Source organism: Cervus elaphus, chromosome X, assembly GCF_910594005.1.
Source record: "Cervus elaphus chromosome X, mCerEla1.1, whole genome shotgun sequence".
NCBI classification, from domain to species: Eukaryota; Metazoa; Chordata; class Mammalia; order Artiodactyla; family Cervidae; genus Cervus; species Cervus elaphus.
The window spans coordinates 116759173-116772571 of NC_057848.1; the positions used below are offsets into that span (position 1 = coordinate 116759173).

A 13399-nucleotide genomic window follows, 5' to 3' on the forward strand; every position below is an offset into this window, starting at 1 on the left:
CGCCATATTATGAAGGTATCAGCATTCTGATCACTGCCCGCTGGACAAAGCAGCATAAATTTATCAACTAAGACTATAAACCTCATTTAGAAAAGCACCCAATTCAAAATTTAACACTTTTAAGGTGGGCCTCTAATTTTAGCCCAGAGCATTCAGGAAGCCAGAGTCTCTTTTCCCAGGCAGAAATATTGTTACTTACGAGGACAGTACAATGGCAACAGCATCATTTAGGACACTTTCTCCAAACAGAAGTGCGTAAAGGTCCACGTCTGCATGCAATTCATTAAATATCGCCAGTACGGTCACTAAAAGATGGGCCAAAAGCATATAAATTGGTTGCAGTTTCTGAATGAGGAGTGATATGATGCTTGATTCTAACAACACTGCGCTTTCCACTGTAATCCCATCACACTTTGAAAATACTTCTACTACAGAACTTTAAAAATAATCACAGTGAATGTGACTTGGCTCTACTGATAAGTTGAAACCACTTTTTAGGCAGAAACCCTATTTTATTATTTTATTGAAGTTATGGTTGATTTACTATGTTGTGTTAACATCTGCTGTACAGCGAAGTGATTCAGCTATACACATATATTCTTTTTCATATTATTTCCCATTATGGTTTATCACAGGATATTGAATATAGTTCCCTGTACTATACAGCAGGACCTTGCTGTTTATTTATTCTATATATAATAGTTTACATCTGCTAATCCCAAATTTCCAACCCATCACTTCCCTACCCCCCTCCATCTTGGCAACTACAAGTCTGTTTTCTATGTCTCTATGTGAGTCTGTTTCTGTTTCATAGATAGGTTCATTTCTGTTGTATTTTAGATTCGACATATAAATGATGTCATATACTATTTGTCTTTCATTGTCTTATTTCACTTAGTATGATAATTTCTAGGTCCATCCACATTGCTGCAATGAAACCCTATTTTATTGATCATTGTGCTCCCAGATTCCAGCATAGGGTCAGGGCACAGAGAAGGCTTTACTAAAGATCTGTGAAATAATGCAAGTCCTCATTTAAGACAGACTATACATAATTACACTTATCACGGGTTTCACATTTCACAGGTATCTACAATCAACTTTTTTCCAGACCAGCAGCTCTTACACTTTTCATCTCAAGACTCCTTTACATCCTTAAAAAATTCTGAGGCTGGCAAAGAGTTTTAGTCCTGTGGGTTATAGCTTTCAATATTTACTGTATTGAGTAAAACAAAAAATTAAATATTCATTTAAATTACTAGTAAACCCATTCTATGTTAACATTTTTTACTGAAAAATAATAATTTTTTCCATAAAATAGTGTAAAGACAACTACTGTTTTACATTTTCTCAGGTCTTTTTAATATCTGAAGTAATGGAACATGGTTTTCACATCTATTTCTATATTTGATCAATAGGGAGTTACTGTCACAATTATGTAAGCCCTGGAAAACTCCACTCAACAGTACACTTATAAGAATGAATGTAAGCAAAAAAGACTAATGATATACTACTCTTATTCTTAAATCAGTTTTGACCTTATGGAACCCCAAAAGGGTATTGGAGTTTCTGGATTTTGGTTCTACTGAAAGTTGGGGCCATATAACTCTTTGTCTTGGGGGCTACCTGGTATGCCATAAGATAGTTTAGCAGTATCCCTGGCCTCTACCCACAAGATACCAGTAGCACCAAACACTCTCCCCTGCCAAGCTTTAACAACCAAAACTGTCTCCAGACATTGCTGAACATCTGCTGTGGCAGGGCAGAATCATCCCCAGTTAAGAACCACCACTCTAATCTGTACATGCAGGTGGGGTTCACTCACAATATTCACATTCAACTACCTTTTGTTTTGTTAGTTTCTGCCATAAGAAACTGAGAAACTAAACTCACTTCTTTAGCTTCCCTTGTGGTGAGTGCCACCTCCTGCTGCCTGGAAGAGGGTGAAGACTGGATACAGTGTGGTCATCTTGCCTCCATGGGGCAGTTAAGGTATGTCTGAAATCCAAAGGTAGTGCACTAGAAAGACTGAGTGCCTGATTGTCATGGGAGCCATGGCACCAGCTCGGAGCTCTTAGCCAAGATAAACAGCTCTCTGTTTAAGTTAGCATTAGCCAGACCATCCCGTTATTTGCAACCAAACGCATTACTTACTGAAACAATTAGAATACACCCAGATATTTAGCAGTATTATAAACCAACCACTTTTGTAACCATCATCCAGTGGAGGAAATTGCCACTTTGCCAACCCCCACAGAAGTGCCTCACAATATATTCCATCCCAATCTCAGTTCAATTCAGTTCAGTCCCTCATGTCTGACTCTTTGCGGCCACAAGGACTGCAGCACGCCAGACCTCCCTGTCCACCGCCAACTCCCACAGTTTACTCAAACTCATGTCCATTGAGTCGGTGATGCCATCCAACCATCTCATCCTCTGTTGTCCCCTTCTCCTCCCGCCTTCAATCTTTCCCAGCATCAGGGTCTTTTCCAATGAGTCAGTTCTTCGCATCAGATGGCCGAAGTATTGGAGTTTCAGCTTCAGGATCAGTACTTCCAATGAATATTCAGGACTGATTACCTTTAGGATGGGCTGGTTGGATCTCCTTGCAGTCCAAGGGACTCTCAAGAGCCTTAGCCAACACCACAGTTCAAAAGCATCAAATCTTCAGTGATCAGCTTGCTTTATAGTCCAACTGTCACATCCATACATGACTACTGGAAAAACCACAGCTTTGACTAGACGGACTTTTGTTGGCAAAGTAATGTCTGCTTTTCAATGTGCTGTCTAGGTTGGTCATAACTTTTCTTCCAAGGAGCAGGCATCTTTTAATTTCATGGCTGCAGTCACCATCTGTGGGAGCAGTGGCTGCATGGCATGGGGGCAGCAGTGAGGAGATACCCCACATCTAAGGGCAGAGAAGCCCCAGGAAGATGGTAGGCGCTGGAGCAGCAGCTGCATGGTGGCTGCATGGTCCTGGAGTAGCTCTGAGGAGTTACCCCATGTCCAAAAGCAAAGGAGAAGCCCCAGAACGATGGTTGCTACTGCTAAGTCACTTCAGTCGTGTCCAACTCTTAGCGGCCCCATAGACTGCAGCCTACCAGGCTCCTCCATCCATGGGATTTTCCAGGCAAGAGTACTGGAATGGGTTGCTATTGCCATCTCCAAGAATGACGGTAGGAGGGGCAAAATCACGTTTCGAATCAAACCCCACACCTGCCAGAAATACTTAGAGGGCTCAAACAAACCTTGTGTGCACCAGGACCCAGAGACTGAGACAGAACTGTGTTTGAGTGTCTCCTGTGGAGGTACAGGTCAGCAGTGGACTGCTGTAGGGGCAGGGGCTCTGGGTGCAGCAGACTTGGGTAGGACATATATCCTCTTGGAGGAGGTCGCCATTAACCACATCATAGAGCTGCCAGAACTTACACAGGACTGGGAAACAGACTATTGGTGGGCAAAAACAGAAACTTGTGTGCACCAGGACCCAGGAGAAAGGTACAGTGACCCCACAAGAGACTGACCCAGAATTGCCCTTAAGTGTCCAGGAGTCTCCGGCAGAGGCATGGGTCAGCGGTGGCCTGCTGCAGGGCTGGGGGCACTGAGTGTAGCAGAGCATGCATGGGACCTTGTGAAAGAGGTTGCCATTATCTTCATTACCTCCACCACAGTTTGGCCCAGGTAAATAACAGGGAGGGAACACAGCCCCATCCATCAACAGAAAATTGGATTAAAGATTTACTAAACATGGCCCCGCCCATCAGAACAAGACCCAATTTCCCCCTCAGTCTGTCTCTCCCATCAGGAAGCTTCCATAAGCCTCTTATCCTTCTCCATCAGAGGGCAGACAGAATGAAAACCACAATCACAGGAAACTAACCAACCTGATCACGTGGACCACAGCCTTGTCTAACTCAATGAAATTATGAGCCATGTCGTGTAGGGCCACTCAAGACGATAGGTCATGGTGGAGAGTTCTGACAAAACGTGGTCCACTGGAGAAGGGAATGGCAAACCACTTCAGTATTCTTGCCTTGAGAACCCTATGAACTGCATGAAAAGGCAAAAAGATAAGACAATGAAAGATGAACTCCCCAGGTCAGTAGGGGCCCAATATGCTACTGGAGATCGGTGGAGAAATAACTCCAAAAAGAATGAAGAGACGGGGCCAAAGCAAAAACAAAACCCAGTTGTGGATGTGACTGGTGATGGAAGTAAAGTCCAATGCTGTAAAGAGCAGTATTGCATAGGCACCTGGAATGTTAGGTCCATAAATCAAGGCAAATTGGAAGTGGTCAAACAGGAGATGGGAAGAGTGAACATTGACATTTTAGGAATCAGCGAACTATAAAGGACTGGAATGAGTGAATTTAACTCAGATGACCATTATATCTACTACTGTGGACAAGAATCCCTTTAGAAGAAATGGAGTAGCCATCATAGTCAACAAAAGAGTCTGAAATGCAGTACTTGGATGCAATCTCAAAAACAACAGAATGATCTCTGTTCATTTCCAAGGCAAACCATTCAATATCACAGTAATCCAAGTCTATGCCCCGACCAGTAATGCTGAAGAAGCTGAAGTTGAACAGTTCTATGAAGACCTACAAGACCTTCTAGAACTAACACTCAAAAAAGATGTCCTTTTCATTATAGGGGACAGGAAAGCAAAAGTAGGAAGTCAAGAAACACCTGGAGTAACAGGCAAATTTGGCCTTGGAGTACAGAATGAAGCAGGGCAAAGGCTAATAAGAGTTTTGCCAAGAGAATGCACTGGTCATAGCAAACACCTCTTCCAACACAAGAGAAGACTCTACACATGGGCATCACTAGATGGTCAATACCAAAATCAGATTGACTATATTCTTTGCAGCAAAAAATGGAGAAGTTCTATACAGTCAGCAAAAACAAGACTGGGAGCTGACTGTGGCACAGACCATGAACTCCTTACTGCCAAATTCAGACTTAAATCGAAGAAAGAAGGGAAAACCACTAGACCATTCAGGTATGACCTAAATCAAATCCCTTACGATTATACAGTGGAAGTGACAAACAGATTCAAGGGATTAGATCTGACAGACAGAGTGCCTGAAGAACTATGGATGGAGGTTCGTGACACTGTACAGGAGGCAGGGATCAAGACCATCCCCAAGGAAAAGAAATGTAAAAAGGCAAAATGGTTGTCTGAGGAGGCCTTACAAATAGCTGTGAATAAAGGAGAAGCAAAAGGTAAAGGAGAAAAGGAAAGATATACCCATTTGAATGCAGAGTTCCAAAGAATAGCAAAGAGAGATAAGAAGGCCTTCTTAAATGAACAATGCAAAGAAGTAGAGGAAAAGAATAGAATGGGAAAGACTAGAGATCTCTTCAAGAAAATTAGAGATACCAGGGCACATTTCATGCAAAGATGGGCACAATAAAGGACAGATGTGGTATGGACCTAACAGAAGCAGAAGAGATTAAGAAGAGGTGGCAAGAATACACAGAAAAACTACAAAAAAGATCTTCATGACCCAGATAATCATGACGGTGTGATCACCAACCTAGAGCCAGACATCCTGGAATAGGAAGCCAAGAGGGCCTTAGGAAGCATCACTACAAACAAAGTTAGTGAAGGTGATGGAATACCAGTTGAGCTATTTCAAATCCTAAAAGATGATGCTGTGAAAGTGCTGCACTCAATATGCCAGCAATCTGGAAAACTCAGCAGTGGCCACAGGACTGGAAAAGGTCAGTTTTCATTCCAATCCCTAAGAAAGGCAATGCCAAAGAATGCTCAAACTACCACACAATTGCACTTATCTCACATGATAGCAAAGTGATGGTCAAAACTCTCCAAGCCAGGCTTCAACAGTACATGAACCGTGAACTTCTAGATGTTCAAGATAGATTTAGAAAAGGCAGAGGAACCAGAGATCAAATTGCCAACATCTGCTGGATCATCAAAAAGCAAGAGAGTTCCAGAAAAACATCTATTTCTGTTTTATTGACTATGTCAAAGCCTTTGACTGTGTGGACCACAACAAGCTGGAAAATTCTGAAAGAGATGGGAATACCAGACCACCTGACCTGCCTCTTGAGAAATCTGTATGCAGGTCAGGAAGCAACAGCTAGAACTGGACATGGAACAACAGACTGGTTCCAAATAGGGAAAGGAGTACATCAAGGCTTTATATTGTCACCCTGCTTATTTAACTTATATGCAGAGTACATCATGAGAAAGGCTGGGCTGGATGAAGCACAAGCTAGAATCAAGATTGCCGGGAGAAATATCAATAACCTCAGATATGCAGATGACACCACCCTTATGACAGAAAGTGAAGAAGAACTAAAGAGCCTCTTGATGAAAGTGAAAGGGGAGAGTGAAAAAGTTGGCTTAAAGCTCAACATTCAGAAAACTAAGATCATGGCATCTAGTCCCATCACTTCATGGCAAATAGATGGAGAAACAGGGGAAACAGTGGCTGACTTTATTTTTTTGGGGCTCCAAAATCACTGCAGATGGTCAGTGCAGCCATGAAATTAAAAGATCCTTACTCCTTAGAAGAAAAATTATGACCAATCTAGACAGAATATTAGCATATTAAAAAGCAGAGACACTACTTTGCCGACAAAGGTCCATCTAGTCAAGGCTACAGTTTATCCAGTAGTCGTGTATGGATGTGAGAGGTGGACTATAAAGAAAGCTGAGTGCCACAGAATTGATGCTTTTGAACTGTGGTGTTGGAGAAGACTCTTGAGAGTCCCTTGGACTGCAAGGAGATCCAACCAGTCAATCCTTAAGGAAATCAGTCCTGAATATTCATTGGAAGGGCTGATGCTGAAGCTGAAACTCCAATACTTTGGCCCTCTGATGCCAAGAACTGACTCATTGGAAAAGACCCTGATGCTGGGAAAGATTGAAGGCAGGAGGAGAAGGGGACAACAGAGGATAAGATGGTTGGATGGCATCACCTACTCAATGGACATGAGTTTGAGTAAACTCCGGGAATTGGTGATGGACAAGGAGGTCTGGCGTGCTGCAGTCCATGGGGTCACAGAGTCAGACGCAACTGGGCGACTGAACTGAACTGACATGTCTTTTACTCTATGGCTTCCCCCTTTCATTCCTTTCTGTTAGCTCTCTTTTCATAATGCCTTATTGTTTAGTTTTCTCTTTTCTTAACTGTCCAACCCTGATGTATACAGTTCTAACTTCTATCGTTTTGTTAACTTCCTTTAGCTTCTGTTGGCATATTAATAAAGTTTCATCTCCTTTGGGAGCCTCTGTTTCTGGTATGACTTCATTATCTGTAACTTTATTATTCAGAGGGGTTATCCCCACTTTTTCTTCTGTTTACGTGAAATTCAACCTCAATCCATTTCTGCTGCTCACTAAAGTGAGGTGGGTAGAAGCCCAGAACAGATTTCCTAGTTTCATGGCTCTATGGCTCCCTCTTCTGGTTCTACACTGAAATATTTAAAAATATGGTCTCGGTACAGCCACCTCCTCAATACAGCCACCTCCTCAATCTGAGATCTACTTCCTCTGGTCTCCTTCACCATTAAAATCTGACTTTTCTTCTCCTTTAATGCCCTGTCAATCAAGGTCAGTGGTCCAAGCAGGTCATTTTTATGGAGTAGCTCTGTTGTTGCAGAGAGATCTTCCACAAGGGATTTCCTAAGAGCCCTGAAGACCCAGGTCCCTCCAGCAGCCTCACACCTCCTCCAGTCTCCTTGCCCTCACCCACAAATGGGAGCCTGAAAGGCATCCTCCCAATATTAACTATTGTTAACTGACAGAACCATAAAATTCTTGACTCCCAGTGGGAACCCGTTCTTTTGAGTGTGTATACTTGTGGGATATTTCTGGGTACCCTGACAATCAAAACAACCAGCAGTCCCCTCTTCCCTTTGCTTCCTCCAGCATAGCTGCTGTTCTTATCCCAAAGTCTCACTGCTGTGGGTAGTTTGACCCCACCAGTTGATATCAGGGGATTCATCAAGATACTCTGTCAGCTAGTTCAGTCTGTTTTCTCTTTTGCTGTCCTGCCTGCTCTATTTTTGATACAGATTAAGGGAGATTCCCAATCTACCCCTCATTGTGCTTTTCTTTACAAAAAGTTTAATTCATTTATTTGAAAGTAAACAAAAAATAATTTGGATTTGAAAAATGTCAACTATATCACAAGGCAGATCCAGATAATCATAAATCTAGGCAATAAAATCACTACTGTAAGCATTCAGATGCGAACCAGACATCAACATGGGGCATCACCAGCAGGCCTACTTTCTAAAAGACAGACATGTAATCTCTTCATAATACATCTTCAAGACACAAGGTTAATCTCTTTCTTCCACCCCTAAAAACAGTTAAGCAAGTTACACAACCAGAAAAATCTTTAGGGATTAGGCTAAAAAAAGTTCTTGTTTTGTGGATTATTTATTACATGAACAATATGTGTGTCTCCTTACATAAGACCTGTGAAGGTTAATTTTATTTGTGAACTTGACTGGGCCATGGGGTGCCCAGATATTTGATTAAACACTATTGTAGATGTATCTGAGGTTTTGGATGAGATTAACATTTGAATCAGTAGACTGAGTAAAGCAGATGGCCCTCCTCAATGAGGGTGGGACTCATCGAATTGGTTGAAGATTTCACTGCAGATCTTGGGACCTCTACAGTTTCCATAATCACATGAGCCAAGGCCTTATAATCAATTAATATCTCGTTCCCTCTCCTCCTCCCTGCTATGTACACACACACATATCTATTTATTCTGTTTCTTTGAAAAACCCTAATACAAAATTGTTACTCTAGTTTATTATTATATAACATAAAAACTGTCTTGTTTTGAACCCAATGTTGAAGAAAAATGATCATAACAACAACAATAATTAAGGTCTTACCAGGAAGCAGGCACTATGATAAACATTTTACAATCTTGTTTAGTCCTCATGAAAACCCTAAGTGGGTAGTATTATCATATCCCCCAATTTAGAGATGAGAAAACAGGCCCTGTGTGATGGGCTGTTTTCCTGCTGCAGTATCAAACTTCCCAAAATCTCAGTGGTCGGACCTGACTGAAGTTTTATTGATTACTCATACAGTATATCTACTGGGGGTTGGCACAAGAGGCCTCTGTTCACAACAGTCAGTCATTCACTCACTCAGGAACTGAAGACTGGTATAGGTTAATCTCAGTGAGCAGAGCATAGGGCTGGCAGCCCAGGAAACCTGGGTCCCAGGACTTTATCATCAAGGGTTCTGGCAAGAACTAGATGAGCAATTTGAGGAGTGTTTAAAAAGGGATTATTTATAGAAGTGTAGAGAGAGTACAGGGCTTCCCTGGTGGCTCAGATGGTAAAGAATCTGGCTGCAATGCAGGAGACCTGGGTTTGATCCCTGCGTTGGGAAGATCCCCTGGAGAAGGAAATAGCAACCCACTTCACTATTCTTGCTTGGAAAATTCCATGGATGGAGGAGCCTGGCAGGCTACAATCCATGGGGTCGCAAAGGGTCGGACACAATGACTAAGCACAAGCACACAGAGTGTATGGGAGAGGGGGAGGGCAGTTACCTGCAGCTGAAAACAGAGAGCTTTTATGCCATCCCTGGGCCCGAAGGAGTGACTGTCAGAACCAGGAGCTCTGTGGAGACGGTCACTCAACAGGAGCTGTGACCTCTGATCAGGGACACAGGCAACTCACAGGGACCCTGCTTGCCTACCCCTGTTTCAGTCTCTTACTGGTGCTGCCCCATGGACAAATCCAATGGGAAAGTAGAAGGCATAGGAACCTTTGAAATCTTCTGTACAAGTCAGCCTCCCAAGTGCCAAGAAGAGAGTGGAGAAGGATGGTGTGTAAACCTGGAAGGACAACTAGAAGCCATCCAACAATGCACAGCAAAGTTCAAAGACTTAATAAAGTGAAGGCTTGAGCTACATAATTTTCAAAAGCCCTTTTGACTTTTAAACATGATTTTCCTAAAATACTACTGTGAAAGTGAAAGTCGCTCAATCGTGTCCAACTCTTTGCGACTCCATGGACTATACAGTCCATGGAATTCTCCAAGCCAGAATACTGGAGTGGATAGCCTTTCCCTTCTCCAGGGCATTTTCCCAACCCAGGGATCGAACCCAGGTCTCCCGCATTGCAGGCAGATTCTTTTCCAGCTGAGCCACAAGGGAAGTCCAAAATACTATTGCACCAATAGTAAAAATATAATGTACAGTTAGCTCATTCATCTATGATGATAAGTACTAGCTTTATAATTAATTTTAATAAGTAACACTTTGAACTGGTCTAAACTTGGCTGTTCTGATTTTCAATCTCTCATTCTCCCTGCCCATCACCTTAGAAACAAGGCAAGAAGTCTGCCATGGCCCTCCTGGGCAATGCTGTATCCGACCAAGATGAGGACTACAGGTGTGGACAATCAGGTAGTGGCGGTGGGTAGGGGGGCGGTGGAGATAGGCAGGGGATGACAGACTAGGCAAGTGACTTCTAAAGGCAGGGAGTAAACAGGCTGCTCCCCTCACAGCTCAACCCTTGGAATCAAAGAGAACAGGGTCACAACAGCTGTTTCCAACTGGACATGGACTGAGAAATTACAATTCACTGACTGAAGACTGCTGTTACAGGTATCTTTAAAATGTGGGGAAAATAAAAGAATAACAGAAAGAGAAAGAAAGAAAAAATATCAAGAACCTGACTTTGTCCATTCAATTAACTTTCCTGAACAGTTAAAAAGGGAAAGGCAGGCCCTTCTTAGAAAAGCCATCTAAGTCCATTAGACCACTTGACTTACTGGTCTCTTCCTCTACTTTTATGAAAGTTAATGACTGCTCTGAGCTTTTTAAGATTTAAATAATGGAACATTATGGCAATAAGGCCAAATATGCAAATACCTGGGTCAGTAGCAGAGATAATTGCTCCAAAAAAGAGACAATCCGTGTAGTAAAATTTATCCGAGAGCTGCCCCACAATCTTCATGAGCTTCACCACACCATACATGAGATTTCTATAACAAGAAAAGGTAAACTGTGTCAGAAGAAAAAGATAGAAAAGAAAACCCACCTACTCGAATAAGCTGGCAAATACACAAGCAGAGGAATACTAGAATATTGCACTTCCAAAGAGGTCTGTGGAAACATCAGGCAGCTGCTGTGGTTGGACACTAACCAGGAACATGTGCAAATAAGACTTTGGCACCAAGTAATGGTCTGCAGTTACTGTCATCTTCCTGAAGTATATTGAGCATTCCATATTTTTAAATTGTACTTACAACTATAAAGTATGATCCTCAACTAGCAACAGTTAGGGCATTTTAAGCAACTGGGTAGTAGGGAAGAAAGGAAGAGAAAGAACCCTGCAAAATGGGTAATAAATTGCTACAAAACTCCCAGGATTCTAAGACAGTGCATTTAAAGTCATGGAAATGAATGGACTGGATCAAGGTGGAGAGAAAAGAAATGGGATGGCCACAAGAATCCAAGTGGTCAACCTTCTCTGCCAATAATTACTACAAAAAAGGGAAAAGAGGCAAAACTCTTTAAAATCTTCCATTAAAATATCAGTGTACCTACTGACATATCTGGCTTCTCACTCTTTGCATGGGTTAGACAGGTGAGCAACAGCCTTCCTTACACACTGTGCAGAATGTGATATGGCCCAAGAAGGTCCACCAAGTTAATACTTCACCTTGAGCAGAGCACATTTCCTACAGGAAAGCTCACAAATTAGGGGGGAGTGAGGAGTGTTAAAAGGCCTAGTACTTGTTATTAAAGGGGTGTGTGTGGGTGTGTGTGTGTGGGTGTGTGTGTGTGTGTGTGGGTGTGTGTGGGTGTGTGTGTGTGTTGGCAGCAGCTGTAGGGATTAGGGGATACAAACAACCATAGAATAAAGAGAAATTAAGAAAACAATCCCATTTACAATGGCAGCAAAAAGATTACAACACTTAGGAATAGATTTAACCAAAAATAAATAGGCACAGTATAGACTCATTGTACCCTGTAGCCAATCTCCAGTAAAAAGATTCTTGATAGTCAAGACCACATCATTGCTCATCTTTGTACCATGGGTGTCTAGAACAGTAGATTGATTATCTAGGAGCTCAAGAACTATTTGCAGAGTTGAATCCTTTTGAGAATAAATAGTTATAATTTCAAGTTTTGCCTACTGTGTGCTGGACATTGTTCCAGACACTTGAACAGTTATATTTCAATTCACAGGAACTCTATGATACCCTGGAGGAGGAAATGGCAACACATTCCATTATTCTTGCCTAGATAATCCCATGGACAGAGTTGCCTGGTGGGCTACAGTCTGTGGAGTCACAAACAGTTGGACACGACTAAGCAACTGAACACTATGATATAGATTTGGTTTGCTATTTGTTGCTTATCCAAGGCTTCTTTCATCTACCTTTAAAGTATTTCTTAAAACTAGACCTTCCTCTACATTTCCTTCTATCTATCATAAGCTTAGACCTGAGCAATAGACTTCTCTCTAGCAGCGTTTTCCCCATCATCACCAATGCCAGTATCCTGTCACTCTCTTACAGGACAAAGTCCAAGCCCCTCCTTTTTTGGTGGCATAAAAGGCTCCTGCTTTTATCTCCAGCTTTCCAGATAATTTTTTTAAATTAACTAAAATCCACAGTTCATTCAGGTTTCCTTAGTTTTTACCTAATAGCCCTTTTCTGTTCCAAGATTCCATCCAGGATACCACATTACATTTAGTCATCATATCTCTTTTGTCTCCTCTTGGTGTGACAGTTTCTCAGACTCTGCTTGTTTTTGATGACCTTGGAAGTTGGGAGGAGTACTAGTCAGGTATTTTGTAGAATCTGAGACCTGTCTGATTTTTTTGCTCATGATTAGACTAAGGTACTTTGATTTTAGGAGGAAGACACAGTGGTAAATGCCATTCATATCACAAATATCAAAGGTACGGAGTATCGACATGATTTACCAATTTGGGTGTTAATCCTGATCACCTGGCTGAGGTGGTATTTGTCAGGTTTCTCCACTGTAAAGCTACTCCTTACTTTGCATGCTGTACTCTTTGTAAGGAAGTCACTATGCCCACAGTCAAACAGGGGAAGGGCCAAGCTTCATCTCCTTGAAGAGGACTGGATCTGCATGAATTATCTGGAATTCTTCTAACAGATATGTCACTTCTCCCCCATTTATTTATTCATCCAATCATTTATTTATATCAGTATGTGTGTGTCAGTCGCTCAGTCGTGTCCAATTCTTCGCAACCCCATGGACTGTAGCCCACCAGGTTCCTCTGTTCATGGAACTCTCCCGGTAAGAACAGTGGAGTGAGTAGCCATTCCCTTCTCCAGGGGATCATTCCAACCCAGAGACTGAACCTGGGTCTCCCGCACTACAGGCAGATTCTTTACCAT

At 42.2% G+C, this 13399-nt stretch overlaps 1 protein-coding gene across 3 annotated transcripts in view; it reads right to left on the bottom strand.

The window, feature by feature from the left end:
* The window catches only part of SLC9A7 (solute carrier family 9 member A7), a 157159-nt gene that overhangs the window by 52167 nt on the left and 91593 nt on the right, over positions 1-13399 (bottom strand). For all 3 annotated transcript variants that reach the window (XM_043895467.1, XM_043895466.1, XM_043895465.1), the window contains exons 5-6: positions 10893-11005; positions 200-305 (exon numbers count right to left, since the gene is read on the bottom strand). In XM_043895467.1, coding sequence (XP_043751402.1) covers positions 200-305; positions 10893-11005 — 219 coding nt within the window. The remainder of the gene's footprint in view (positions 1-199; positions 306-10892; positions 11006-13399) is intronic.